Below are 27,500 nucleotides of genomic sequence, written 5' to 3'. Positions count from 1 at the left end.
CACTTGGTACTTACTCGTTTCTCATGGTTGGGAATGATGCATCGTACAAAGTTTGGGTTGGTGTTATGTAACACCACCATGAGTTTGTTTAGTTGTTCCTTTTAAATAAAATATACCATCAGCAAGTGACCAAAATGAGAAACTTGAAAAAGGAACAAAACAAATATTGCAAACAAGCTGCAAAATATTTTCTTCCAATCTTTACCTTATACAACTGGCTCACTGTGCGGAACATTCCCTTGCGCACTTTGCTTCCAAATGGTGTCTCACTCTGTGTTGCATTCATGCTAACAACATTTTCTGTTGAAGACAAAAAAAATTTATTAACGCCCACGTCGCCAGTGGAGGGTAGGTGCCCAGGAAGCCTGGGGGCTGCAACCGCAGTCACATCCCCAAGGCGCTAGAACACCCAACTGGCCTGCCCAACCCGCAACCAAGCCACGAGCCCCCCGCGCCAGGCCCCCCTAAGGCACCCGTCACACTTGAGCCAGATAGCTCAGTGGAATAATAATAATAATAATAATAATAACACACAAAAAAAAAGAGCACAAAAAAAAAAAAGAAAGGGGGGGAGAGGGAGGGAACGCCGAGAACCACTAAACTCCTAAACCGACTCACAACGCCACGCCAACAGAGCAACAAACACGCTGCAAGCACATTGGACAACGCATGCACTACGCAGGAATACCGCTGAACCATGTCAGCCCCAGGGCTCCCCCAACCTAAAGAGTGCTGCAAACGCTACAAAAACGCATAACAACGCTAACAAACGCCTGCAAAACGCTACTGACCGGACTAGCTCCCGGTCGTGAACCATGTAACTATAACAAACGCTACAGAACGCACCAAAACGCTGAACAACGCTACCAGACGGCCAAGACACTAACAACCGCCTGCAAAACACTACTGACCAGACTAGCTCCTAGTCGTTAACTATGTTAAATTTTATTTAACTATATTTAACGCCCACGTCGCCAGTGGAGGGTAGGTGCCCAGGAAGCCTGGGGGCTGCAACCGCAGTCACATCCCCAAGGCGCTAGAACACCCGACTGGCCTGCCCAACCCGCAACCAAGCCACGAGCCCCCCGCGCCATGCCGAAGGGATCTCCGGGTAAGAAGAACCCGGAGCAAGGGGGCTCGGGGCAACTAGGCCTAAGCCCCCGATAGCCCAAACCTGAGGCACCCACCCCCGCTGGTAACCAGAGTAATCCACTACCTGTTACGCCACCAACTGGGAGGAAACACGGACAATGGAACTAAATGGAGTTCTGATATAGATCTGGTATGCCTCGCTCGACCAACGCCCCAAGGTTTTGATCAGGTGATCCGGAACACCACGTGCCGCTGCAGTGGTCGCCGCCCCAATCCGGAAACTATGGCCGGAGTAGGCGCCGGAGTACCCAGCCCCATGTAGGGTAGACTGCAAAAAGGATGATAGCTGCTGCCGGGTTAGAGGACGACCATCACTAAACAAGAACAGGGGCCCTGGAGAAGACCCACGCAGAGACAAGTACGTGCCCAACGCTGTTATGGGGCACACAGAGCCTGAGCCACGCCCCAAGTAGATATCACAACCCGCACGGAAGGGGTCTGTCTTGGAACACTTGATCCGGACTTTGAAACAAGAGGGATTCACCAAGGAGTCCGCTTGCAGGTCGCTAACAGTCATATGGGTGTGAGGATCAAAGGCCGTGTTGACCGTGAATTCGCCCGCACGCAAAAACCCAAAAAATGCCAAGCAGCACGCAGCCCACAACATCACATGGTCTCTAGTAGACAGGTCCAAAGAGCACTGAATGACCTTCAGATGATCAACGGTGATAGGTAGGCGCCTGGGTGACACTGGACCTTGAACTCGCTTAATACCCCTTAGCAGACGCTGCAAACGAAGACAGTTGACTAGCGGGTCGGGAAGGCCATGGTCAATGTGAAGGGAGCGCACTGCTGATAGATAGACCTTGATGGAGGAATGGTTCAGGTTGTCGGCCAGGAAGGAAGCAAAGCGCATGAGAGTCTCCTCAGTGGCTGGGGGGATGGAGCCATCCTGGTTTGCACGACCATCCTGGCGGCAAAAGTCTGTAAATCGACGTTGGGCGGATCGGTACACTCGTCGAGTGGAAGGTGCAAGACCTTGGGTAAGTAAGAACCGACACTTCTGAGTCAAGGCATCTGAAGCGCTGCCAGAAGGGAAGCAGGAATAGGAGACGGGGTTGGGTCGGCCTGTGGCTCCAGGCGTCTGAACCGCTTAAATTGGAATCAAGAGAGTGCATCAGCAACTGGATTAGCTTTGCCTCGAACAGATGAAGCTGTAAATGAGAAGGAATGATGGATGGCCAGCATAGTCAAATAACGCAGCAACACCATTAGGTTTTTGTCCCGCGAGGTGCCAGACTTAAGTACAGCCACCACAGACTCGTTGTCACAAAAGAACTCGACCCGCCGAGATACCCACTGACAGCCCCACAGATAGGCTGCCACTACAATTGGGAAGAGCTCCTTGTACGCTATAGATGAGGAACTTTGTGCAGCTGACCAGGCACCAGCAAACCAGTGGGTTTTAAAAATAGCTCCATAGCCCAAAGAGCCCGCTGCATCCGATGAGACCTGGAAGTCCGGGAGAGGTGCCCATGTGGGCATGCAGAGCTCCTCTGGGAAGAGGAAGAGCTGGGAAGAGCTCCTTGTACGCTATAGATGAGGAACTTTGTGCAGCTGACCAGGCACCAGCAAACCAGTGGGTTTTAAAAATAGCTCCATAGCCCAAAGAGCCCGCTGCATCCGATGAGACCTGGAAGTCCGGGAGAGGTGCCCATGTGGGCATGCAGAGCTCCTCTGGGAAGAGGAAGAGCTGGGAAGAGCTGAGAAGAGCTCCTTGTACGCTATAGATGAGGAACTTTGTGCAGCTGACCAGGCACCAGCAAACCAGTGGGTTTTAAAAATAGCTCCATAGCCCAAAGAGCCCGCTGCATCCGATGAGACCTGGAAGTCCGGGAGAGGTGCCCATGTGGGCATGCAGAAAAAACTGAGGCCATCCCAAGTTTGGAACAGTTCCCGCCACCAGGTTAAATCCCGCCGAAATTCCTGGTTAAGCCTAATGGGGTGATCATCACGGCGAAAGGCACAAAGCAAGTCGATCATCCGGCGAAGGAATGTCCTACCCTGTGGGGCGACCTTGCAGGCGTGATGGAGATGGCCAATCAGGGATTCCAGCTCGCGACGTTTACAAAAACGTTTTGCCGACCACTCATCTAACAGTGAAACAATCCTATCTCTCTTGTCAGTCGGAAGGCGAGCCTGAAGGTTCTCGGAGTCAAGTTCAATCCCAAGGATTGTAAGACGAGTCGCGGGTCCCTCCAACTTATCTGGATGAAGGGGAAGGCCAAGTTTTGTACACAGACGAACGCAGGTTTGAAGGTTGTTGTGGCACACAGGGGACGCCGGTGGGCCCAAAGTGAGGAAATCGTCCAAGTAATGACGGAGAAATGTAACCTCATAATTGTGAACCAGGATCCATTCAACCAGGTCTGCAATGGCGGTGAAAATAAATGGTGCTGAACGCAGCCCAAAAGGGAGCACCAAATCCACAAAATATTGCCCACGCCACTTCATGCCAAGAAGGGGGCGATCGTCTGGGTGGATAGCCACATTCCGATATGCACTGGCCACGTCGAACTTGGCCATTAACGTTCCTCGACCCAGAGACATTATGCCATCAATGAAAGCATCCACTGAAACATACTGAACTGTAAACGGGGGCTTAGGGATGCCGTCATTGACGCTTTGCCCCTCTGGGGATGATAGGTCTAAAATGAGACGCCACTTCCCAGGCTGATTAGTTTTGGGGATCACCCCGAAACGACTTATTTGCAATGACGGAAGCGGGGGCACTGGAAAAGGACCTGCCACCCTGCCAGAAGAGACTTCAGCTTGCAAGTAGGAGTCAATCACTGATGGGTGCTCAGCAGAGCTACGCATGTTTGAAGATGCAGATTTGAGGGACACCAAGGATGGGTCAAAGCCTATCCGAAATCCATCCCGTATGCCAGAAGTCACAAATGCCACAGCTGACTTGTTGGGATGGTGGCATAATTCGGCTTGAAATTGATCCAACTGTAATGGTGTGACCTGAGACACCGGAGATAACGGGGCAAAAGAGACAACTGGAACGCTGGGCTTAACTGGAACAGAAACGGGAACTGAGACTGGAACTGAAACTGGAACAGGACAAAACAACTTTGCCAACTGAGGCAATCCATTCAGCTGGCGAGGCAACGCAATCACATCATTCAAACTATGTACAAACACAACACTGGGCGAACCTCGCCCCTCAGTACTGTCCCCTGCTCCCTCCAGGGGAGGGGGAGCGGGAACGGGAACGAAATCCAGCTGAGCGGGGAAAGGGGCAGTTAGCCTTGGTATGCTCTCCCTCGCAATTGCTGCAGTTGTGGCGGAACTTGCACTTCCCAAATAGCCACCGGCATTTCCCTTCATTCCAGGAATGGCAGAATGGTGTGCGTCGGTGGGAGTCTGGGCTGTCTGAGGAAGACTGAGGAAACCCGGAAAGGGAAGACGGCCTTGGTTGCAGTGAGGACGATGCTGGCAAACGCAAATGAAAACTATACAGATCCAAATTCATTTTGGACCAATCCGTAAGGCCCGAGGCAGCGGCATCCCTTCTGAAGGCCAGATCGTATTCAAGCCAAGCCAGACCTGGATATTGGCGGGCTGTTTGAATAATGAGCAGCTTATATCTGGTCAAGTCTAACCAACGCAGGGGGTGAGAGGCACACAGGACCAGCTGGAAAATCGTGAAGGCCTCAGTCCAAGTAAGAATATCCTTGATTTCAACCTGCCTGCGTTTTACGTTGGACACCAGGAGTTTACCCTCCAGGAAGGTCTGTGGTTCCTGATCCCCAGCTCGGAGATTGACTGTAAGTAGATCCGCCAACTCCACGAACTGGCCCTCGATGATCTTCTTGGCCAATTTTGCCGGGACTGGTGCATGACCAGGACCAACAATGAAAGCCTTCTCAGACGTAGGCACTGATCCAGAGTTACCAAAACTTGGCAGGCTGCCGGATACACTGGGACTCGCGAATGGAGAGGTAATGGGGGCCATGAAGCGGGCCGAGCTTGAGTCAGTGATGGCCGACACAGGAGAAAAGGTAGGAATGAAGGCCGGCAAAGTAAACGTACCTGATGACGCCCCAAAAGCCATAGACGAGACATTGACATCACAAGAAACAGCAGTCGATCCAGAGGAGCTAGATGGAGTGACGCCAACAGAAGTGCCAAGGACGGAAGGGGGTAATGGCGAGGGGGCGCTCCCTTGAATTGAAGAGATGATAGTCGGAAGGGTGCTTCCAAGCGCGCGAACAACAGCCTCGGCGATCGAATCGACGGCCAAAGGCGCCACGGGGCCAGAGGGAGCCGTAGAAACCACCATCGGCGCGGGGGACAAGAGAGGTATGTCCTCCGAACGAAGTCCAGCGGACAAGCTATTGTTGGTTGAACGAGGTGGGTTCGGCATGATGTATGATCGAACACCAACCAGCGACGAGCGAGTTAGAGGCGACCACGAAAAAGAAGTGAAAAAACGAACCAACAAACACGACAGAGAGCGAGAAAAAACCGCGGGCGATGAAGGACGAAATCCTTTGGCCACGCTAACGGATCGGCGAGCACACTACGGTCCAGGGACGAAAGAGCGACGAGTGAAGGAAAGACAAACCAATAAACACGACAGCCGCCGAAGAAAAAACCCTGGTCGATGACTGACGAAATCCTTAGAATTTATTCCTTTGTTGACCACAACTGGGAACCGCTACACTAAGCCCGCCAAAATAAACGTATCGGAGCACACGATGGTCCGAGGCACGAAAGAGCGATGAGCGAGTAAAGACAAACCAACAGACACGACAGAGGGCGAGGAAACCACGGTCGATGACGGAAGAAATCCTTGTGTTTTCTCTATTGTTGTTTTCCTTTGTTGACCACAACTGGGAACCGCTACACTAAGCCCGCCAAAGAAACGCCACGCTATCTGAGCGACGAGCCGACTATCGGAACTGGTACAAGAGAAGGTAAGACGAACCACAACACAGCGGTGAAGACGAGATGGAGACGGTCAAAGATCAAAGAACTTCTATTTCAACCTGGACAGCGACCGAGATAGCCAACGAAGCGAGAAGAAGAACGCCGAGAACCACTAAACTCCTAAACCGACTCACAACGCCACGCCAACAGAGCAACAAACACGCTGCAAGCACATTGGACAACGCATGCACTACGCAGGAATACCGCTGAACCATGTCAGCCCCAGGGCTCCCCCAACCTAAAGAGTGCTGCAAACGCTACAAAAACGCATAACAACGCTAACAAACGCCTGCAAAACGCTACTGACCGGACTAGCTCCCGGTCGTGAACCATGTAACTATAACAAACGCTACAGAACGCACCAAAACGCTGAACAACGCTACCAGACGGCCAAGACACTAACAACCGCCTGCAAAACACTACTGACCAGACTAGCTCCTAGTCGTTAACTATGTTAAATTTTATTAAACTATATTTAATAAATTCATCACTTCTCCTTGCTCTTTTATGTTGATAAATAAGGCAGGCTACCATGCCAAAAATTAAGGAGAACATGGGTTGTGATCTAATTGGTGGAAAGTAGATGGACTTATAATCATTTAAGGGACACTGAGTCAGCGTTTGTACTGCACTTCCCTGGTCATTGGTTTGAAGAGTATCTACCTCAACACGAAGTTATCAAATTCGGTGTGGACTTTTCCTGCTTGAAATCTGTTTCAATCCTCTTGGGTTTTCGTTACATTTAAAGTCTAACTGAAAACCTGTTTCATCTTATGCTTTTAATCCTCCTACGTGATTATTTAAAGTAACTTGAATAAAAAATGGTGTTCAGTGCAATAGCTGACTGTGTCCCTTCAAGAAAAGAATGTCATTATTACAAATATTGAAATAAGTGATCAAATGAAGGGCATCTGTAGGTTATGAGAAGGAACATATAGTTATAATTATTTTATTACTAATTGTGGTTGATAAGTTAACTCAAAATAATTGTGATCATGACAGAATGCGAGAAAAAAACACTGTTTCAAGGATAATGGTTTTGCAAATGCAAACAAAACATACCCAAATCTTTCCAGAGCTGACCAACAAAAGGATCAGAGGAATTCTGTAATAGAGCTATGATGTTGTCATTTAGTGGATCCATATTCTTAGTCAGCCACTGCACAGCATTGTAATCAACCTAAATTAACAAAGGAGGGAGAAACATGGTGTATGTTTGAAGAATGTAGATAAACTACCCAGCTCACAGGGTGTTCAGTGTTAAGAGTGTCCACACATACTGCAATTCCTGCCAGGGACTCAGATTTCCCTTCCAGTTGTCCATTCACCCATAACCAGTCAACCAGATTATCACTTTTTTATACATATAAATGAAACCATCACCCACAAGAGTTACATTACAAGGTTAAATAATGGGAAGGTAGTTAGTTGCTTGGCGACAGCTGAAAGGACAACTGAAAAATCAGAGTCCAAGGCAAGATTGAAACCTATGGCCTCTGTAATACCAATTGGATGCTCTACTTATTGAATTACTAGAATTCCCAGGGAGCTACAGAGGGGGAGCACCTACGAATTTGAAAATTTGTATGCACGTGACTTTGTAGAGCCCACAGACTAGTGGGTCACATTTTTTATCAGAGCCTACATAAATAACCTACAGTCTCTGTCACAAATGTTGTAACACAGAGGGCAATTTGCCCCCTCTTCCCCTTCAATGTTGATGTTTATGGGTTCGAGTGCAAAAACCAACTGGTAAATGCAACATTTTAGGGAGGGAGGAGGGGGAGGGGTACATTATTCATAGCTTTGATGAGCTTCATTTGCTGTTCTAGCGAAGTGTTACAACAATTATTTATGACCGAAGTTGTCTCAGGGTATTGAATGACCCAATTCAGATAACAAAATGCACCATTACAAATGTATTCGGTTACGCTTACTTTCATGGGACTTTCGCAATTAAAATACATTGAAGCATGTTTAGCTTACCCTTCCAGCATAGTGAATAACTGAGAAATGGGCCTCTGATCGGAACTCTGGGATCTTGAACTTTGGATGTTTACTGTGCTCTTTGATGACTTTGTCCACAAATGACTTATCTGTAGCTTTGGGAAACCAACATTCTTCATCGAGAAGAGCCATCAAACCCATGGGCTGAAAGACAACAATTACCTCAGTCACTACAAGTTTAATTCAATTTTGTTCCAGTCAAGCACTTAACAGCCCCCTTTGTGCAAACAATAGATCAAGTACTCAAATAAGAATCATGGGTGTGTTTATAATTCATGGCTCAACAGCAAACAGAGATGCAGTATTTTAGTCAAATGCATGTTCCTGTACAATGAAATAAAAGACACAACCCAAATGTTAACCATACTTTGCATCCAGATTACAGAATGATCACTTCATAATTTATATAAGAACACTGATTTCAGGTTTCAGGCTGATCGTGTTCTTATTTAAGGGGTGCTTAGTAAGAAATCAGCCTGGAAGTGTTCTTAAATTGTACATTACTAGAGGTTTACTTGACATACAATACAAGCCTGTTTAAAATAGATTTCAAAGTTTGTAATGGTCCTGAACACCATAATTACTTTGATCACTTACTGTACTGTACTTTTTCCTTATTCTAATGCCATTTCCCTTTATATTAAGAACATGTTTTATTTATCAGGCTGTCTTTGTTCTTATTTATATGGTGCTTTATTGGCCAAATTTCAGCCTGATGTTCTTAATCCACTGGTTCTTATATGCAGGTGTTTACTGTATCGCATGACAGTTTAATCCAAAAGTCAGATATACCAGCAAAATGATTTTAAATGATGTTCTTGGTAGCAGAAGCAAATTGACCATTATAAGTCCACTTTCATCCAGAAATGCACCCCCAATTTCGTCATCCAACACCAAGTGTCCTCGTTCCTAAGGTCCTTGTTAAAACCGGAACACAGGAGACCAACAAATCGACCTGCCCCTGACTGAATGGCTTCATAACTCAGTTGGTGCAGCATTGCATCAGCATCACAGAGGTCATGAGGCAAGTCTGGGAAGGCAGGGTGGTTTAGCAGTTATCAACCGTGCCTCCCACCTCTGTGACCCGGCTTCAACCCTGGCCTCAGGTTGTATGGTGGGATGAATTTCAGTCTATCTCAATCTGACTCGAGGGTTTTTCTCTTGGTGCTCCGGTTTTCCTCCCTCATCAAAATGCAGGCTGCAGGCAGATACCCTCGATAGGGATAACCTCTGGTATCCTTCCCGTTCATTGAATTAAATGAATAAAGTTGTTATTATCATCATCATCATCATCATCATCATTATTATTATTATTATTATTATTTATTATCATTATTATTATTATCATCATTATTATTATTATTAGTTCGACTCCCCTTGAAGCCACATCAATTTTTCAGGCGTTTGTAAGTGACAATAATGCTTAAATTGTCCATCACTTCTACCTTTCATCGATAACATTTCTTTCATTTATTTTATCTATAACATTTATATAAATGTTTATTTCATTCACAAATTCTCAATTCTGAAGCAGATGGAATCATCATCTAACACAACATGCTTGCCTACGTCATTTTGGTAAAGTATACCAAACTTCATACACATGTATATCGTGTCTTTGGAAACTCACGGGAGATAGATGTTTACAACTCTTCAAGGCAGATTCATACAAATATCTGATCTCTCAGAAAACTTGAAAACTTCAAGAGCATGTGAACAAAACATGCTGGTATGCCACCAAAAACATTGTCAATTTCATGATGTAACTGCCAACGTTTCATTTGCCAAAAGTGACACACAACCAGACAAAACATTAACGTATGAAAAGTAAAACTTGGCGCAAAATTTGTCACGCTTCAAGGATGGATGCAAATGGTAGCATCAAAGGCAACATGCAACAACTAACACATATGACCACACGTATCTGCCTAAGTGGTGCACTTACCTTTTCAAGAAGATCAATGCAGGGCTGCAAATCCAAACCAAAGTCAATGAATTTCCATTCGATACCCTCCTTCCTATACTCTTCCTGGAAATGTGGAAAAGGAATAGATCACCAGTCTTAACTTGAATGTACAGTTAACAATAAATTGCCTGTACACACAAGCATCATTACCAGAATATTCAACCAAAAACCCCTCAGGACCCAATATGAAACAGGACGTGAATTTACTTCTCACTTAAAACACCACACTCCAACCAGTTTATCTTGGCATCTTAGGTTATTCATTGCAAATACCTGCCCTTACTGCTCATTTAAGGGAATGCACTCATCAGGGAAGGCACTTATTTAGGATTTTGGACCTATCCCAGGGCATTCACATCATACATTATTACTCTTAAGGACAACGCTGCAACTACAGCAAAAATCATTTGGCAGGGTACCTGTTCCAAAATGAACATTGTGTGATTGAAGAGCTGTTGCAATTTTTCATTGGTGTAATTGATGCAGAGCTGCTCAAAAGAATTCATCTGAAAGATTTCAAATCCAGCAATATCCAGAATTCCAATGAAGGATGCTCCTTCCCGTTTTGTTCTGTCAAGAGATTTGTTGATTCTCATAACAATCCACTTAAACATTCTCTCATATAGAGATTTGGATACAGCTTCAATGGCAAACTCTGCCTGTGGGAAAAAAAATAAACATTTGTCAGGAGAATAACAATATTTCTGATTGAACACAGAGAGTAACTACATGCCAAAGATTCCCCATGCACTATTATTGCCAATTTGGGAGGTAAAATAAGACAGCATGACCAATTTATGATTGTGCTTTTCTTGCATGTCAGTTATCAAGAGAAAAAAACATACATGTATCTAAATAAACTTCTACTCAGAAAGTATGTTATGTGTTAGCATCTTGCCATGGCATATGCTTTAAAAAAGGGGCATAAAGTAGTGAAACCAAAGTCACAAGCCAAGACTTGTAGTTGGCCTATAACTCAGTGAGAGCTGCAAATGTATTACTGTCAGTACCATTAACTCACAGAAGCTAAAATATACCAAGGTTTAGACCCCACCAGTTGAGATTACCTGTGCTTTTGTTTGAGCTTTCTGCACATAGTCACGGCCAACCTTGACTCGTGGTCTTAAGACAGCCTTTGAGAATTCAGTAACAGGGATGCCAAGCAAATGGCAAACCTTTTGGGCAACTGTGGAAAAAAGCATTCAGTGAATAACTGAGAGGAACAACCATGGTGACTATGCTGTAGTTACAGTACCAGACAAAGTAACCTATTAGGGAACACATTGCCAGAAAACCAGGGAACAAATGGAAGACAAGGGGAACACAAAAGGAAAGCCAAGGCAACGCCTTGCTGGTTTCGCTAACAGTATTTCCGAGACAGTGCAAATTTACCATGCATTGTCTTGCTTTATGTGAGAGAGACTGAAAAAAAGTTGTTCTAGACAATCTGCGATTATCTACAAGTGTATACAAAGTAACAGGAGTAACACATTCCCAGGCAGAATCAGGAAACGTATTGCCTTTTGCATTCCCTGAAGGTGACAGCCAGGATTCCATTTTTAAAACTTGAACGCCAAGAGAACACTCCAAAGAACACCATTGGACGTGTTTTGTCTAGCATTCCCTGTTAGGTTATGTCTGTCTGGTACTGTATTTGTGACTGACTTGACATCAAAAACATTTCTTCTCAAAACTATTATCACCTCCAACAATCTTCTTCATGAAGTTAAGATTTCATTGATTCAAGACAGTTACAAACCACACTTGTATCATACTGTAAGTTAACTTTTCTGTGAACTCAGAATGTTTTAAGTATAACCTTCATTGCTTGGCATGATGGCTTGTTCACTGCTTCTCTCTTGTTTGAATACCATGTTTCCAAACTGCAGAACTGCAGAGACCACTCGAAAGAGAGCTACGAACAAAAATTCAAACACAACGGTTATTTCGTGTCAAGTGATCATCAAATGAAAGAAACCAGTAGCCCACTGGTTAACCTGAATCAATGACTCACCATTAATATCCTCTTCTGGTATCCCCATATCCCTCATGCAACCCTAAAATGCAAGAGTTGTGTTTTAAAAATAATACTTTTTGACGTTGACACAACAAGTTATCACATCACTGTTTGCTTTAGTGGCTCAGACCTTGTATGCAGGGCCTTAAATCCACCACAAAATTCCTTTAATCTCAAGTAATCATGTCATGTCTTGAATCCTTTAATGTTACTATGTAATAAATACCAACAGTCTGACTCATGGCACTTCAACTGAGTAATTATGAGTTCCTTGCTTAGTTTCATGCACTTGTCAAAATAACTAAGAAGTGCATGTCAGAGATTATTAATTAATTAAGGAACTATATGTATCATGAGACAACTGCAACAACTCACTAGGTAAGTGCACTAAGGGTCAAGTGCTGGGCTGGCAATTGCGACCAACACAGTTGCCTTTGTGACTGAATTTTTTTCCTTTGCGACTAAAATACCTGGAGAAGTTGCAAATTTGAAACTACACGTACTTTTCACCTTTGCTCGTACAAAACAAAAGGGTTAGCAGTTGCCACTTTGCCACTACTTTTGGCAAAATAAATAAAGAAATGAAAAAATTGTTTCTCGCCATGAATTTTCTTTCAATCTGAAGATATCCCCACAACTGTTGCATAATTTAGCTCTGATGTTAATACATGCACAACTCCATTCCTTAGCTCGTTTGCCATTTTCAGTGGTTTCTTCACATACATATATAATGTGGGCTTATATATTTTTTTTTATCAAACAGCTGGCAACATACATGTAGCACAGCATGATGACTTTGCAACTAAAATTTGCAAAATTGCAACTAAATTTTCGTATCCTGTCACAAAACTGCGACTGGATTCTTTTTTTGTTTCAAACCCTGAGGAGATTATAAATTTTAGACTGGTGAAGGCTGGTAGCAGAAGATGAAGGACATCCTCAAGATTTCCCTGAAACTTTTTTTATCACAGTTTAATTTACAGACCCTCCATTTCCCTTACGAGTTCACAAATAATCCACCACACATAGGATGTTAGTCTTACTCACCAAGGAATCTTGTAGATCAGAAGAATCATCCCAGCCACTCACTGGCAAGTTGCCATTGGTCAAGTAAGTGTAGGAGCTTGGATCCTGGAATAACATCTCAGCTGAAATATTTAAAAGCATGGCTTTATTTTATCACACATCACAGACTACAGATACTAAAGGAATCTTGGCTCTAAGGGTGAGGGGAACCAGACCGTTCAAATAGAAAATTGTTGCAGTATGGTCTGGAACCAAGGTGCAGGAATCAAACATGTATTCAAGGCTGCTGCCTAAGAAAATTTTCTGGGTTCGGGCTCCCAACATTAAAAGTTAGTAGCCTGAATCATTTTTTCAAGAGCCCAGAATTAATTAATTAACCCAGCGCCTGTTAACGCCCTTAGCAATATTGAACACATTTACAAGTTAACGAGTCATTCATTTGTGGAATTTGCTTAGCTGCCATTCTCTCCAATCATATCACGTTTTTCATCATTTAAGCCCCAGCTGGGATCAAATTTACACTAAAGTGAGGATGAATCACTTAGTAATAAGTTAGGCGCCCATTCGGGAACTTGTTCGGAAATTTGGTCACCTGTGGTCACAAATAAGGCACCCCAGGTGGCCGGGCAACTGTTTGGCAGCAGCCTTGATGATAGTCTGGGGGGTAGGGCAGTGTCTACTGTGCCAACAAGACACCCTTGGGATTTTTTTCTCCCCTTATAAACCAAGAAGTACAAGTGAGTTTACTTTCACTCATGTTTTTGTGTTACCAAATCAAAATTAAAACCTTGTGAATTCCTTTTGCCCATCGAGAGAACAAACAAATCAAGAACAGTGATACTATTTTACCTAAACGTGAATAGCTTACCTTTACTTTGCTTGTCCAAACCATTCAGAACTTGGTAGAAAATGTGAAAGCATCTTTCATTCGGTGCTTGACGCACAGCACGAGATTTTTCAAGAAGGTCTTGTACCAAGTTAAGGGGCGAAGCGGTTCTTTAAGGTAATATCATTCAGACTAAAAATTTCATTTATTCAGAAGTAACTTCCAGGAAAGTTGAAGTTAACTCATCAAACTTTAAGAATGACAGAAGCATTGAAATTTTTCAACTTTGAAGTAAGGCTTTGAGAGAAGTGATCCTAGCACTTCAGCTGAACAAAAATTGACCTGCTCTCAACTAAGTGCCTTCATAGCTCGATAACTGGTAAAGCATTGCACAGGCACAGAAGAGGTCATGGGTTCAGAAGAGGTCATGGGTTCGAATCCTACTGTAGCCAAATGAATTTTTCAGATGTCTATTGAGAGTCAATTACTTAACCCATTGACTCCTGGGGGTTCCCCACTGACGAGTAAAATTGTCTGGCATTAGACAGAGTAAAATACTGACTGGCCGGTTTTCGCTGGTTCAGGAATCGATTTGTCTATAAACCACACTTCAAACATAATTATATGTTGTGGTTTAATTTTGTTTTTGGTTTGAAATTTTTCAAACCAGTTCCTTTTTTTTAACACCCCCTATTTTAACATAATTATTTGGACATCTTTCTGCAGTTAATTAGAACTCTTTATATACATGTAGTAAGCATAAAATAAACTAGAGAAATCATTTTAAGATTATTATGATGGATTGTTACATCTGATGCTATCAAAGACAACTGCATGTGAACAGTAAATTTTAGTGATTAAGTAAAGCACTCTTTCACACGTAGCTCCTGATAAAGTACTTTAATTTGTAAAGAAGCTATGGTGCTGTGTCGGTGGAGAATTGAAATTTAAAAAAGGGTTTTCCAACTGAGTTGATATGGTAAATTGACCAGTAAAGCAATTTGAAAGCTGACATTTCGCGTGCTAGGGGCCCTTTGAACATCATCTTCTAAATAACGATTAATTTTGTGAGTCTTTTGCCTTTAGGCAGCTTTTCAATTCCTTTATTTGATCATAGAAATCGTTTTTATTTACACAATTGCGTTGGTATGACTCGATCATTTTATCACTGCTAGATTTACCACACGTGGCTAAATCAAAGTATGGAATGAGCGTGGCCTGGGACAAATAATAAAATGTTAATTAATAAAATGAGAGTAAATGAAATTTAGGCAAGCTTAAACTTGAGATAATAATGGCCAGCGGTCTCTGTTGCTAATGATATGTGGGGGCAGGCTTAAGGTATTTTCTCAGGGCCACAGTTATTGTACAGCATTCCTGTGGAGGTCAACTCATATCCCGCACGTTGTATTGCTTGTGCTCTGGTCAAAGCTTTTTGCTCCCAACCCCAGCCCTCCCTCGGGGGGAAGGGTGGGGAAGGATACGTGCACTGGTGAAGATCAGGGAGGGGCAGGAGAAGTAGAAGGGAGAAAAGGAATGCAAAGAAAAATGCCTTCTTTTCTCTCGTTCTTTTAGAGACCCCCTAAAAAGCCAAGGCTCTGTTTTTCAACTACACCCCCCTAAAAAGGAAAATCCCTTTTCTTAAAAAAAAAAACCATTTAAAAACTTTAAACTGGTTTGAAAATTTCATACCAATTTGAAAAATGTAAACTGGTGCAAACAAATTATTCAAACCAAGAAAATTTAAACCACAACATAAACATTCACTTCAAGCCAGCCTTTCTTTACTTTTTTTTATCTCAGCATGATGAGACTTCCTTGTTGCAGCTTGGTATGATGGCCTCCCAAATTATGGGAAATTAACGGGTTGGTATCATGAAAAAAGCCAACTGGTGTTCATTGTTTCCCCATCCCTTTCTGCTTAATTTTTTTGGCTTCCCTCTTTGATTTCCAAAACAATAAGTTACAAAGGATACAAGATTCAATGTTGGCACCAGAAATAAATCCTGAGGCATCAAAATTGATTCTGATGAACTTTCCCTGTGAAAACAAGAAATTACAAGGGTTACGGAAGATAATAGAAGTAAAATATTAAATACAGGCAAGTATAATATTATTAGCAAAATCTGAAATTTTTGTGGAAGTGAAAACAAGAAAGTAACAATAGTCCACTAGTTGTCATCAAAATGATGAAATTAATAAAACAGGTCCTATGTAATAAGGAATAATTAGGAATGGACTACCAATGCCAAGAAATGAGCCTTAAAAAGTCGGGCATGCAGGTTTCATTTAATTTATTTAATCAGTTATCCTCTTCTCCAAGGACAAAATTCCACATTCAAATTTGTTCTGTAAACCCAATGACTTTTTGTGGAAGTGAAAACAAGAAAATATTAATAGTCCACTAGTTGTCATCAGAATGATGAAATTAATAGAACAGGTCCTACGTAATAAGGAATAATTAGGAATGGACTACCAATGCCAAGAAATGAGCTTTAAAAAGTCGGGCATGCAGGTTTCATTTGATTTATTTAATCAGTTATCCTCTTCTCCAAGGACAAAATTCCACATTCAAATCTGTTCTGTAAACCCAATGACTTGTTTTAGCAGTCCTTTGCCCCATAGGAGACTCGTATTTTCCTGTTCCTTATCACTGTCCACATCCAGCTGGTTCACAGCCTGATTATTTTCCTTCATGTATCCCTCAATACATGATCATGTAATATTTCAGACTAATCAAATGGAATAAACAAAATACTTACAAAACGCGAAGAATTGTCATTTTTCACAGTCTTGGCATTTCCAAAAGCTTCCAAGACAGGATTAGCAGCCAAAAGTTGTCGTTCCAATTCCACCTACAGAGAAGAAAGCATTCATTTTTACATTACAAATGTTAATAATATTTATTATTATAATTTTAATTATCATTATCTATGCAAACAACCACATTAAAGCATCGCAAAAGCAAGTATCCAAAATGTCCTGCCTCACCAAATTAATGCTTCCTCAGACAAAAACTAGAGAGTTGAAGCGATACATGAGACAAAGATAGGCTATATGTAATTGATGGAATAAGAGGGTTTCCTCTCTCTCATGGCTTCTTAATCAAATTGTAAACCTTTGCTACAGTGCGATTATAAACCTAATCTACAGTGCAATTTCAACATATATTTCCCCAGCAAACTGGGCACTTTCATCCAAGGGAATTAATTTACTTTGCAAAGAAGGTCAAATTTTCTAGACAGCAGTTGATATAATAAAAGGAAGAAAGATCTAATTACCTGCCCATGGGTCACGCCAACCTTTGCACTAACTGTTGAGGTTTTCCTTGGTGTCTGTTCTTTCTTTGAGTGGGAGTGTCCAGCCACAGATGCCAAGTACTGAATCACTTTCTTTGTGTTTTCTGTCTTACCTGCACCAGACTCTCCACTTTGAAAAAAACAATAGCAACAATTTAAAAGGGATCTGGCAGTACCTAAAACTTTGGCAAATTTTCTGATTAACTCGTAAACTAGTGAAAGATAACCAAATTTGGTCACAAACAGTGTCACGCCAATAAAAACCAAAGTAAACTTCTAGCCTCTGGCCTTTACATGTACTCTTCCATTCAATGAAAGAATAGATTTTGGTTGGCAAAAATGATAAGACTATTTTTTAAACTTCCTGATTACTCACAAGAGCATCTAGACTTTCAAAAGCCCTTGGTCTCATGTAGATGGCACATGGGACAAAGGAATTTTCATACTTGATTGGCGTCAATTCTAGCGACTTAAAAACAGGTCCCTGAGCTAGACCAATCAGAGTAGTCCTTGCGGACCCCAGGGGAAAGAGTTGTCAATCAAAATATTCCATACTCAGTAAGTGACTTTCAATACAAGTGATGGATGAAGCTACAGAATATTCTGAATTGCACAACTATCAGAGGAAAACATTTCAAGCATATCTGTCTTGAAGAGATGTGTTTGTGTCTGCTCCAACCAGAGCTGGAAAAGTCTGACATTTGAGCTAGCCCCATACACTTTTGATTGTTTACTTGGAGAGGATTGCAATGCTGTGGTCTTCACTCATGAAAGATCTGGTCTTCAGCCTCAATTGTCGTGGCATTAGAGCATCATATGTAGGAGACAATTGTTCAAAACAACAGTTAGGGGACATTTCAAATCTTAAGTATAAACTGGTGTCTGGAAGTCCCAAGGCCGTTCTCAACTAATATCAACACATTTTCCGCTGACTCAAACAAAATATTTTAAAATGTGTGCATTGCGAAATGGTAAGTTTCATAAAGTTTTATCTCTACTTCTATTCCCGATCTAGCATGTTTAATTCCGGTCTAGCACATCTCCTACATCTGAAATCTACCTGATCTTTCATGAGTGAAATCAATTAACTGTCTTGATGATTCGAAGCTTTCCCTTACTTTGTTATCTTCCGAACTAGTGTTTCGTTTCTGTGAGCACAATTACTGCACAAAGTGTTGGTCCAAAAAGTCACCGGAGATCTCCTTTCCAAGCGGCGACTCGAGATTGAAGTGAGCTTTCGGTTTATTTTATCTTTGTTTCTGATAACTTTAGCACAAAGTAAACAAACATGTTTGATTGTTTTCATCGGATTGCGCCATTCAATTGCAGAACTTGCGAATGATGTCATCTCCTTTAGGACGCCAAATGCAAATGAAAACCTTGCAAGCCACACAAGTTGACCTATCACGACTTCGTCGCTCACTCATCTGCTTCGCATCCAAAAATCACTCTTCGCTCACCAAAATATTTTCTCCTGCGATTCTCATGAGGTCGACTTATGGCAAGTCTTAAGAGCATCAAGCATGCAGATTTCAAACAATTTTTAAAAACTGAATGATCTGCTTAACTGACTGAATTTTTGTCAAGAGTTTTAAAGCAACAAAACATTAAAGCATTTTCCTTAATCACCAATGGACTAACGGTAATCTTTTTACAGGGTAACAAGACTATCAGTGAATGAATTGACTCACGTGCAAAGAATTGACTGGTTTTCACGATCTGCAACAGAAATATACATAAGATATTGATTAATGAATAAATGAATGAATGAATGAATCAACAAACCAAGTAATTGGAGAGAAGGTCAATTAACTACTAGTACAAATGTACTTTCTACAATATGAATGGCTGTGATGGCCACATTTTACAATACATGTACCACTGCTTTTAGGTTGACTTACAGACAAAAGTAATTAAAAACAAAAGGACCAAATCACCAGAAACAACACAATGCCAAAAGTCAATGATCTACAAACAGAGAATGTGGACTTAATTTCCTGAAAAATTTAGAAGGTGTACAAGGCTGCTGCCTAAGGGAATTTTTGGGAGCCCTTTGGGCTTCCAAAAATAAAAGTTGGGAGCCCAAGCCACAATTTTAGGAGCCCAGAATTAATTACAGATTAATAATTAATTAATTAATTAATTACACATGTACACGTTATCATATAAAACTACTTTTTGCACTCAACATATTTTGGAGACCAGGATGGTGATGTGCTAATCTTCTTTTGTTTGTCCCTATCCTATAGGCTATTTGTACACGCAATTGAAAAGAGAAATTCCATGACCTCACTGACCAAGCTGTTTTCACTCTCTGATTTTATTTTTTATCACCCATATGCAGGCATGCCTTATTCAAGAAGTACCAAACAAAAAATATTAATTTGTTCTGAATTTTACGAAAAAACAGCTGCGAAACTAATTTGAAGACACATTATGCAAACCAAGTAAATCAACAAACCATCTGGATGTTTAATACCCTTTCACTCCTGTAAGGGCCACTGAGACTTATAGATTTTACTCTGTCTAATGCCAGACGATTTTACTCGTCAATGGGGAACCCCACAGGAATGAAAGGGTTAACGAGAATCATGACTCCATTACAAGAAAAAATAGTTGGTTAATTTCAACTTAGAATTATTTATCTTTCGGATTTTGTAGTATTGACAATGTTCCACACCTTTGACGGCATGAAATGTATATACTTAAGTTTACAATCTTTTCTGTGCTACTTTAATCGGCACCATTCCCTGTGCATGCAGTAAGAACCTTGCATATCTTGGAAAATTTAACAATCACATTTGTATCAATGAAAACACAAATATTCCAGATTTATTAATTGTTTTCTTTTATTAGCAAATTCTCGCCAAAATTAACTGTCCGCATCGATCGAAAATCCAGCTCATGGGGTCGACAGCAGGTAACTAAGATATATTGCCAATCGTCACTCATCCGACTCCCAGGAAAAAAAAAGCCCTCAAAATTCCAAATCAACAAACAAGCAAGCAAAGACGAAAACCGAACATGTGGAAGACACAACAAACAGCCCATAATTGTGGTATTCCATATTTGGCAAATCACATGTTCGACCCAGTCTCCAACTGCCATAATGTTATAAAATGGCTGCAAACCTTCGCAGTTGAATGATAATTTGTTTCTTTGTCGCTACTTTGTGAAAATCTACCGCACTCTGATTTTAGCAAATCTATTAATAGTTTTATTATTTTAGAGTCAACTTAATAGCAACAAAATTTATGTGGATGTTAAGTGGAAATGACCCATGTTCTGAAAGCTTTTTAGGCACCCGTTTGGGTGCCTTGCACAGAAACTTGGTCGCCCAGGCAAGTAACATAAGCGCCCCAGGCGCCCGGGCGCCCGTTCGGCAGCAGGCTTGGTGTAATGTCACACTATTTTACCACTTTTCAACATAAATAATTATACATAATATTATTATATCTTTGTATCAGTGGACACTAGAAAATATTGCTAAGTTTCATAAACACAAATCATCTAATCACCTGTAATTTTTCACCCCAATGAATTAAAACATAAAAACATTTCCTTTTATTTTGAAGTTTGGACATCAATTGGGTTTTACAAAAATTGCCAACAATTTCTTATGAATATGGATAATATGGCTCATCCTGCTTATTTCATTTGAGATCTTCTTTCTCATAATTTGGGAGTGTTAATGAAAGACACTCAACCAGTTGACTTAAAACAGTTAAACTGCCCTTTAAAGCAAGATTAAGGAATACTCTTAACTTGGGCAACTAAACAGTCGAATAGCTAATACAAAACTAAGTTGAGTAAATATCAATAACATGTTCACTTTTTGTTTTCCAAAACCAATGATCCAAGACCCCAAAATCACTTCATTTAGCCTACTGACACCTTATTTAAATTAACTATGTATCTGAAATTTATCCAATCTCTCGGGTAATTATCCCTTTTTACTCATGAAATGTAAGGTGCCAATGTTAGATTGTGTTTAACTTATAAATTTTTGTCAAGATTCTGTTTATGGTGTTTCTTAAGCCTTAAATATTGTCTGGTAATTTAAGAACCCAGTGATGAAAATTCTTGTCGCATTAATTTTCAGTAAAATGCATTCAAGAGGAAATATTAAAAAAACAATGATCAGACTTGATTTTCAGAGTTTGATAATATTATTTTTAAGTCAAATGTTTTGTATCTTTCTCTTTTCAGGAAAGAGTGATCTTAAATCAAAGGAATGAATCTCAAGGGATTTTGAATTAAGAATGTTTTATAAAGCAGAGTAGCTTTTCACAATAATTTGTTTCAAATACCCACAACAAGTGGCAATTCAAGATTAATGCACTTCGTTGTTTTCGCTTTGGTCCCGTGTTGCTCATAATAGCATGACCCAGTGTTTAGTATGCTCTGGTCGATTTCAATTCCAAGTTAATATTGGTCATTACGTGAAAATGACATCGTGTAAACCTAACATGTACTTTTCGAGTCACATCTGAATTGCACACGCAAAACAAATTTCATGAAGAACACGTTCTTACGGTAGAAAGCAGAAGTAAACCAATCGCCAAGAAAAGTAAACACATATTTATTAACAAGGGGAGGAGGCAAAAACTAACACAACTGCGGGATATGAATGCCATAAAAAGGTCCATAATAAATGGACTGCTTTATAAGAAGAGCAAATAATCTACATGTACAACATTTTAAGGGACAAAAAGGGGAATTATTAAAGGTGTGTTTGGGAGGCAATAGAACAAGGATTTCCTTTGCTGAAAATAAACTCGGCTTTTAGCTGCATGCTGCAAAAACTATGCAATTATCGATAACGACTTAAGGCAAACCTGAAAGATATTAAAAGTTTAAATTAAGAGATAAAAACCAGGCGAATTCGTGACTTCTAAACGGTGCAAAGAAAGATTAGCCAATATTTTCAATTTGGAGCGCTGTTTGCATGGAATTGATGAACGAGCTCACAAGCACGTTTATTAAAAGAGAGTGCTCTTCTTATTAACCACAGAAAAATGGGATTGGATACACAGAGACAACCAACCTTGAAGCATGCTACGATAAGCAGTGTCCGTAATAGCGTAGATATGTGGAGGTACTTCATGTCGTTTCTTGCCGCGGTATAAATCCACAACTTTATCGGTGTAAATGGGCAAGCGTTTGTAAGGGTTGACGACTACACAGAAAAGGCCTGAATATGTCTGTGGAAATAATCAGACCATTATTAGAAATAACAACTTCACCGATCACATTTTCAGTGGATGAATGCTGCAATGGTTTCTATACCTAACTTCCGGTGACAGAATTCAGACGCGATGCAAACTCCCGAATAACATTAACACCCAACACAGCCCCGTTAAGAATAACAAATCACTTACGTAGATCAACCCGGAGAAGTATCTATCCTTTAGGTTGTGGAGTACACTAGCTTCGTTCAAACAGGTTAAGTCGGCCATGTCTTCCACTTTCTCAAATTTGGGTGGGTTCATTTTTTGGATATCATCTTTGTTCACTGTTTTTCGCTTTCCACCCTCCAACTCAACAACGGCCTGGTCTTTTTTGTCTTCTTTCAAACTGGCTGCAACAAACCCATGTTCGTCGTCTGGGATCCATACTAACTTTCTTGCTGTCCACTTTGCTTGGGCCGCCGGATCAGCAATGGTTGCCCGATCTACGGCCAAGTACTTCATCTCATTCTCCATGTTTGATGCTTGCCTTTCAATGCGAGCAGCGCTCAGCCAACCACACTAACCACTTTTTTTTTTCGAAGCAGATGAAATGCTGCTTTCCAAACCGGTCTCCAGTAGGGGAAATAAAGAAAAGGTTATCACAGTTGCAAATATTTCCACAAGAGTTCACCAAGAACTCTCGCTGATGAAACCTACAATGAGCCTCACCCCCGTGACATGACGTCATAAGTCTTTCCTGATTGGCGGAATTGTCATGCAACGTTTCGTTACCTTGCGTGAAGGAAAATAAAGTATTTAACACATTACTTCTGTTTTCCCAAGCTCCTTTAAACATAAACCTAACTTTTTCAACAACAAAAAGATGAATGACAAAACAAACAGGAAATATTTTAAGCCTTGTAAAGGCTCCAGCTGAGCGTTTATTTGCGGATAGCAGTGGTTACGTTACGTCTCGATATGACTTGATACAATGATCATCGGAGCTTAGCTTCCTCTCAAGACACACCTCTGCAAAATTATTTTTAATATGTCGATCTTTTTCAGAAAACGGACATCGTGTAAATCGACGGCAAACTTTGACAAAACAGAAACCTTGCTTGAAATCTAGCACTTCTTTAAAGCAATTTCCAAAGTAAATAAAAAGTTGCCAATGATTCGTGGGTATTGTGTTATCTTTAACAAGAATGTGAAATATTTCACTTTCTTTGGGCAAACATTCCGGTCACGAAAGAAATTTTTGGTTCAATATTCATGTAAAATTCCAACCCGTCTTGAGGTGTCACTTGCGGGTTTTCCTGTATGGCGAAAGAACAGAAAATTTTTGCTACCATTTAAGGCAATTCCGAAGTGATCGTACGTGAGGTCATCGTCACACAAACAAAACCTCCGATGTGCTTCGTTTGGTTAAATCAATGCTGTCGTCATACACAACAACAAAACAAAGACAAAAGGAACTCCGTTATCCTTAAAAAATGTTATATAAATACTACCGAGGTATATATTCTGTAGAGGAAGAAAAGGATCACCATATGGCGTGAGTTTTTGCGCTTGGCGCGTCACTTGAAAAAGGGATTATCCCTACAAAAATTCAGCACGCTTAAAAAAAAAGAGGTATCGTTTTCAGGAAAACTAAAACACATACCTGGCTGATCTATAATGAAAATATCTTTTTTTCAATCAGTCTGGCCACTGGAGGTATTTTGAATGTCAAGAAGTTAGGGTTTGGCCCACATCTCTCGCTTGTTGTTAATAACAGTTGTAAGTGAGTAGCGATCTTGAGTTAAGTCTCTTAAATATTTTTTCGAGATAGTTCACTCGATGATTAGACATCTTAGCTGACAGGGGAGGGGCGGGATTGGGCGAGAGTGTGGAAAAATGCCCTTGACGAGTCATTCAGCAACGTCAAAGTATCAAACATATTGAGATTCGCCTTGGCCTTGGGTTTCACGCCACGCTTGACTTCCGGTAGCTGAGCGATCTCTAGCACCAAATCAGCCAATCAGCAAACGCGCACCGGTGGCTTCACCGGGCTGCCATGCGGGAGGTCGAAGGGAGGTGCCTACTAATTCAAAGGTATTTTCTCGCGGTTTACTGAATATGCGGGAAAAGCAGATCTTAACAAGTGTTATTGAAATCCAAAAAGAAAATTGGGGGTAACCACGCATTTTTCGAAGATAATTAATCAACAATATTTGTAAAAAGTTTTAAAATACAAAGCAATGTATGGCGTTCTTTTCCAAATTGTAGCTCAATTATCTCTGAAAAATGCGTGGTTACCCCCAATTTTCTTTTTGGATACCAAGATCACTTGCTAAGTTCTGCTTTCTACGCATAGTTTTGAACCGCGCAAAAATATCCCTAGATGGGCTCCTGTCCTGTATTAATAAGCACCAGCAATAGGAAATCCGAATATCTCGAGATGCGCAGAAAGTATGCGCAATAACAATAGTAGGCACCGTCCTAAAAATAACTGAAACTGAAGAAAGTTCTGCCTTTGTAATTACATCCGCAAATGATTAGACTTCTCAGATAAGGACTATAAACCGCGCGTATGCCCCGTTTCAGAACCCTTGTTCATAAACTCTATGGCACGTTAAAGATCCCGCACATTACATAGCAGGTCCACAACCGTCAGCTTTCAATGCCACCATCTTTCAACATGCGTTTTTCCCGGTGTTGTGGTCGGCTTGGCTTAAGTAACCTTTTAAACAATGGACTACTGATTGATGAGACCTCATAACAACGAAACAGGCTGTAGTGAAATTGAAGGAGTCCGAAATGCTGAAACTGGTATTGAAAAGGAGAGGAATTTTGCAATTTTAGTGAAAGCGATGTTTTCAAGTATTTAGCTACTAAAGAGCAAGAACAAAACAAGGCGTCTTTTTAAACATTGTTTGTAGAAAAAGACGCCATATAAAATGAAAATCCTTTCCCGCCAAATTTTGAGAGTTTCGATGAAGCTGTTTTGTCGGTCAGGAGGGAGTCAAGTGAGTTCATGAAGAAAACTGCGGCAAGGAGTCAGTTATGAACTATCTATAACCATGAAACCTAATTTTTCCACCTTTGGCATACCGGAAAATGATTTTGGGGTACTTTTTTTCCACAAACATCTTCTTATGTAGAAAGCAAGCAGCAAACTCCGTGAAACTCGGGAAAAAAGAGAACAATTTGCACGTGTTTTTCCACCCTCAGCGCCGGCCTTCGTGTATTCTGATCGGCTAACGGAAAATACGTTGATCAGTTTTTGGTTCTAAAATCGCCACTTTCTCAAAACAAAAAAGATTAGTGTCAATAAACGCTTGATTAGAGTGCAAAGAGAAAAAGAAGGGCATACGAACCATATGTGTTGTCGGCCAAATCCGGTCTCAGGTTGAGTTTAACTAGTTTAACCTCATGTCACCAAGCAGCTATCAACCCCCAAAATGGACTGAAAGTACTCGAATTTGGACCCTACGTATCTGTAGCCCTATGTTTTCACCACTACACTACGTCCAACGACGAACGTGCTTAACCCAACACAGTTCTTTACATCATTTACCTTTTTATAATAAGTCAATTGATATCCACGTATAGCAACCAAAACTAATCCAAACCTGATTCTGATTTTTCTCTAGCCTCATGCACTACTCAATTGAAACCACGCCCCCCGCCCCTTTACCCCCACCTCCGGGACGTAGTGGGCGAGTATCGGGGACATGGCCGTGGTATTACCCTTTTGTACCTGCGCATTTCTCCCGGGGGACGGGACAGTGACGGTTTGTTAAAGGCCCACATTTAAGCGATAGGCACTGCGTGTCGCGGAACATTATATGTATGAAATTCATCCAATTAGATCGCTACAATTTGGAACGCGAATTTCTATAACAAAAACAAACGGTGGAAAAGCCTGTCGGTTGAAGATGGGCCTTTAAGATAAGAAAATGTATTTACATTCGGCGGAGCTGAACTGTAAGTGATAGCGACAAAGAACGTAAATATTTTCCTGTTGGCATGAAATGCACGGGTGCCGCTATGGCATTGAATTAGTCTATTGTTATTTAGATATATAAGGTTTGTCAGGATGTAATGTATTCATCTCAGCTCTCGAACTTTCAAATTTTATTTTAGATCACTTTGTATGTCTGGAAATCTTATATTACCTCTAGCCCCCAGAGGTTAGTGCGCCTGCATTTGGTTGGGGAATACGTTCCTATTTTCCCACTGGGTTTTTGGGTTTGCGTATCAGGCCGTTGCACATGCTTTAGCCTGAGTGGTTCTTACTTTATGTTTACTTTGTAACTAGTATCTTATCTGAGCTTTGTAACGATACTCGGACGGCATTAAACACTCAGGCTCACAGTTCAAGCTGCACTCCCATCCTTGCGTACGAGTCAAGAATATAAATAGGAACGAGACTAATCATACCTTTCTAAGTTACATTTATTAAGCTTCACACCTGAGTGTGTTGCAATCCAAAAGGTTGCAAGGAAAACCTCCCCAATTTTCCTTTTTTTGGAGTTGAAAATCATGGCCGCTCATCGTGGGAGAGAATAGGCTCTATTTACATAAGTCAGAGTGCGTTGAACGTTTCCTTGGAGACAATGCAAATTGGAATAAAAAATCTCAGTTCTAACTTGATTGCTTGTAAAATAACACGTCCTCGCCATCTTCCACTGTTCTGTGGCTAGCTGGATGCAGTTCGTGTCCAACCCGACTCGAAAAGCTGGTAAGAGATTACAAACTAATCTTCAATAATGGGGCAAGTATTGTAATCAAGACTGGCTAAAAACACATTGTCTCTTGTGGCGTTTTCAGAGTGAGTTGAACATTTCCTTACAGAAACTGCATGCTGATGATTTCAAACGTTATTATGTATTCGCATTTTTCCTCAATTTCGTCTGTAATCATTTAAGCAGCTGTCTCGGCCGTATTTTTGTCCCATCCGTACACATGGTCTTCTCCAAACTCCGCTACCTGCCGAAAGAAGTCCGCGAAATTCACATACGGCTCGACTCTAACATCTTCACCATGCTTCTTCCCGTCGCCCTCGGTCTGACCAACTTCCACTCCTCCTGGGGTTGTCTCCTGTTTTCCA

General features: G+C 41.4%; 2 protein-coding genes across 3 annotated transcripts in view; both read right to left on the bottom strand.

Moving 5' to 3' along the window:
- LOC138059461 (myosin-10-like) overlaps positions 1-23,132 on the bottom strand; it is a 41,480-nt gene extending 18,348 nt beyond the window's left edge. Inside the window, exons 1-17 of the mRNA XM_068905079.1 lie at positions 22,616-23,132; positions 22,282-22,438; positions 18,926-18,953; positions 17,217-17,364; positions 16,698-16,790; positions 15,912-15,975; positions 13,978-14,076; positions 13,131-13,231; positions 12,081-12,123; positions 11,886-11,981; positions 11,134-11,252; positions 10,486-10,725; positions 10,046-10,129; positions 8,080-8,244; positions 7,156-7,273; positions 206-300; positions 15-98 (exon numbers count right to left, since the gene is read on the bottom strand). Coding sequence (XP_068761180.1) covers positions 15-98; positions 206-300; positions 7,156-7,273; positions 8,080-8,244; positions 10,046-10,129; positions 10,486-10,725; positions 11,134-11,252; positions 11,886-11,981; positions 12,081-12,123; positions 13,131-13,231; positions 13,978-14,076; positions 15,912-15,975; positions 16,698-16,790; positions 17,217-17,364; positions 18,926-18,953; positions 22,282-22,438; positions 22,616-22,939 — 2,058 coding nt within the window. The 5' untranslated portion in view covers positions 22,940-23,132. The remainder of the gene's footprint in view (positions 1-14; positions 99-205; positions 301-7,155; positions 7,274-8,079; positions 8,245-10,045; positions 10,130-10,485; positions 10,726-11,133; positions 11,253-11,885; positions 11,982-12,080; positions 12,124-13,130; positions 13,232-13,977; positions 14,077-15,911; positions 15,976-16,697; positions 16,791-17,216; positions 17,365-18,925; positions 18,954-22,281; positions 22,439-22,615) is intronic.
- A 3,698-nt stretch (positions 23,133-26,830) lies between these two features.
- The window catches only part of LOC138059434 (TGF-beta-activated kinase 1 and MAP3K7-binding protein 1-like), a 16,849-nt gene continuing 16,179 nt past the window's right edge, over positions 26,831-27,500 (bottom strand). For both annotated transcript variants that reach the window (XM_068905034.1, XM_068905033.1), the window contains exon 7: positions 26,831-27,500. This exon is cut by the window's right edge and continues 277 nt beyond it. In XM_068905034.1, coding sequence (XP_068761135.1) covers positions 27,314-27,500 — 187 coding nt within the window. In that variant the 3' untranslated portion in view covers positions 26,831-27,313.

The sequence above is a fragment of the Montipora capricornis genome, chromosome 8 (genome assembly GCF_036669925.1).
Source record: "Montipora capricornis isolate CH-2021 chromosome 8, ASM3666992v2, whole genome shotgun sequence".
Lineage (NCBI taxonomy): Eukaryota > Metazoa > Cnidaria > Anthozoa > Scleractinia > Acroporidae > Montipora > Montipora capricornis.
Note: the sequence above shows the minus strand (reverse complement) of the source record. Positions and strands in the feature narration are given on the sequence as shown.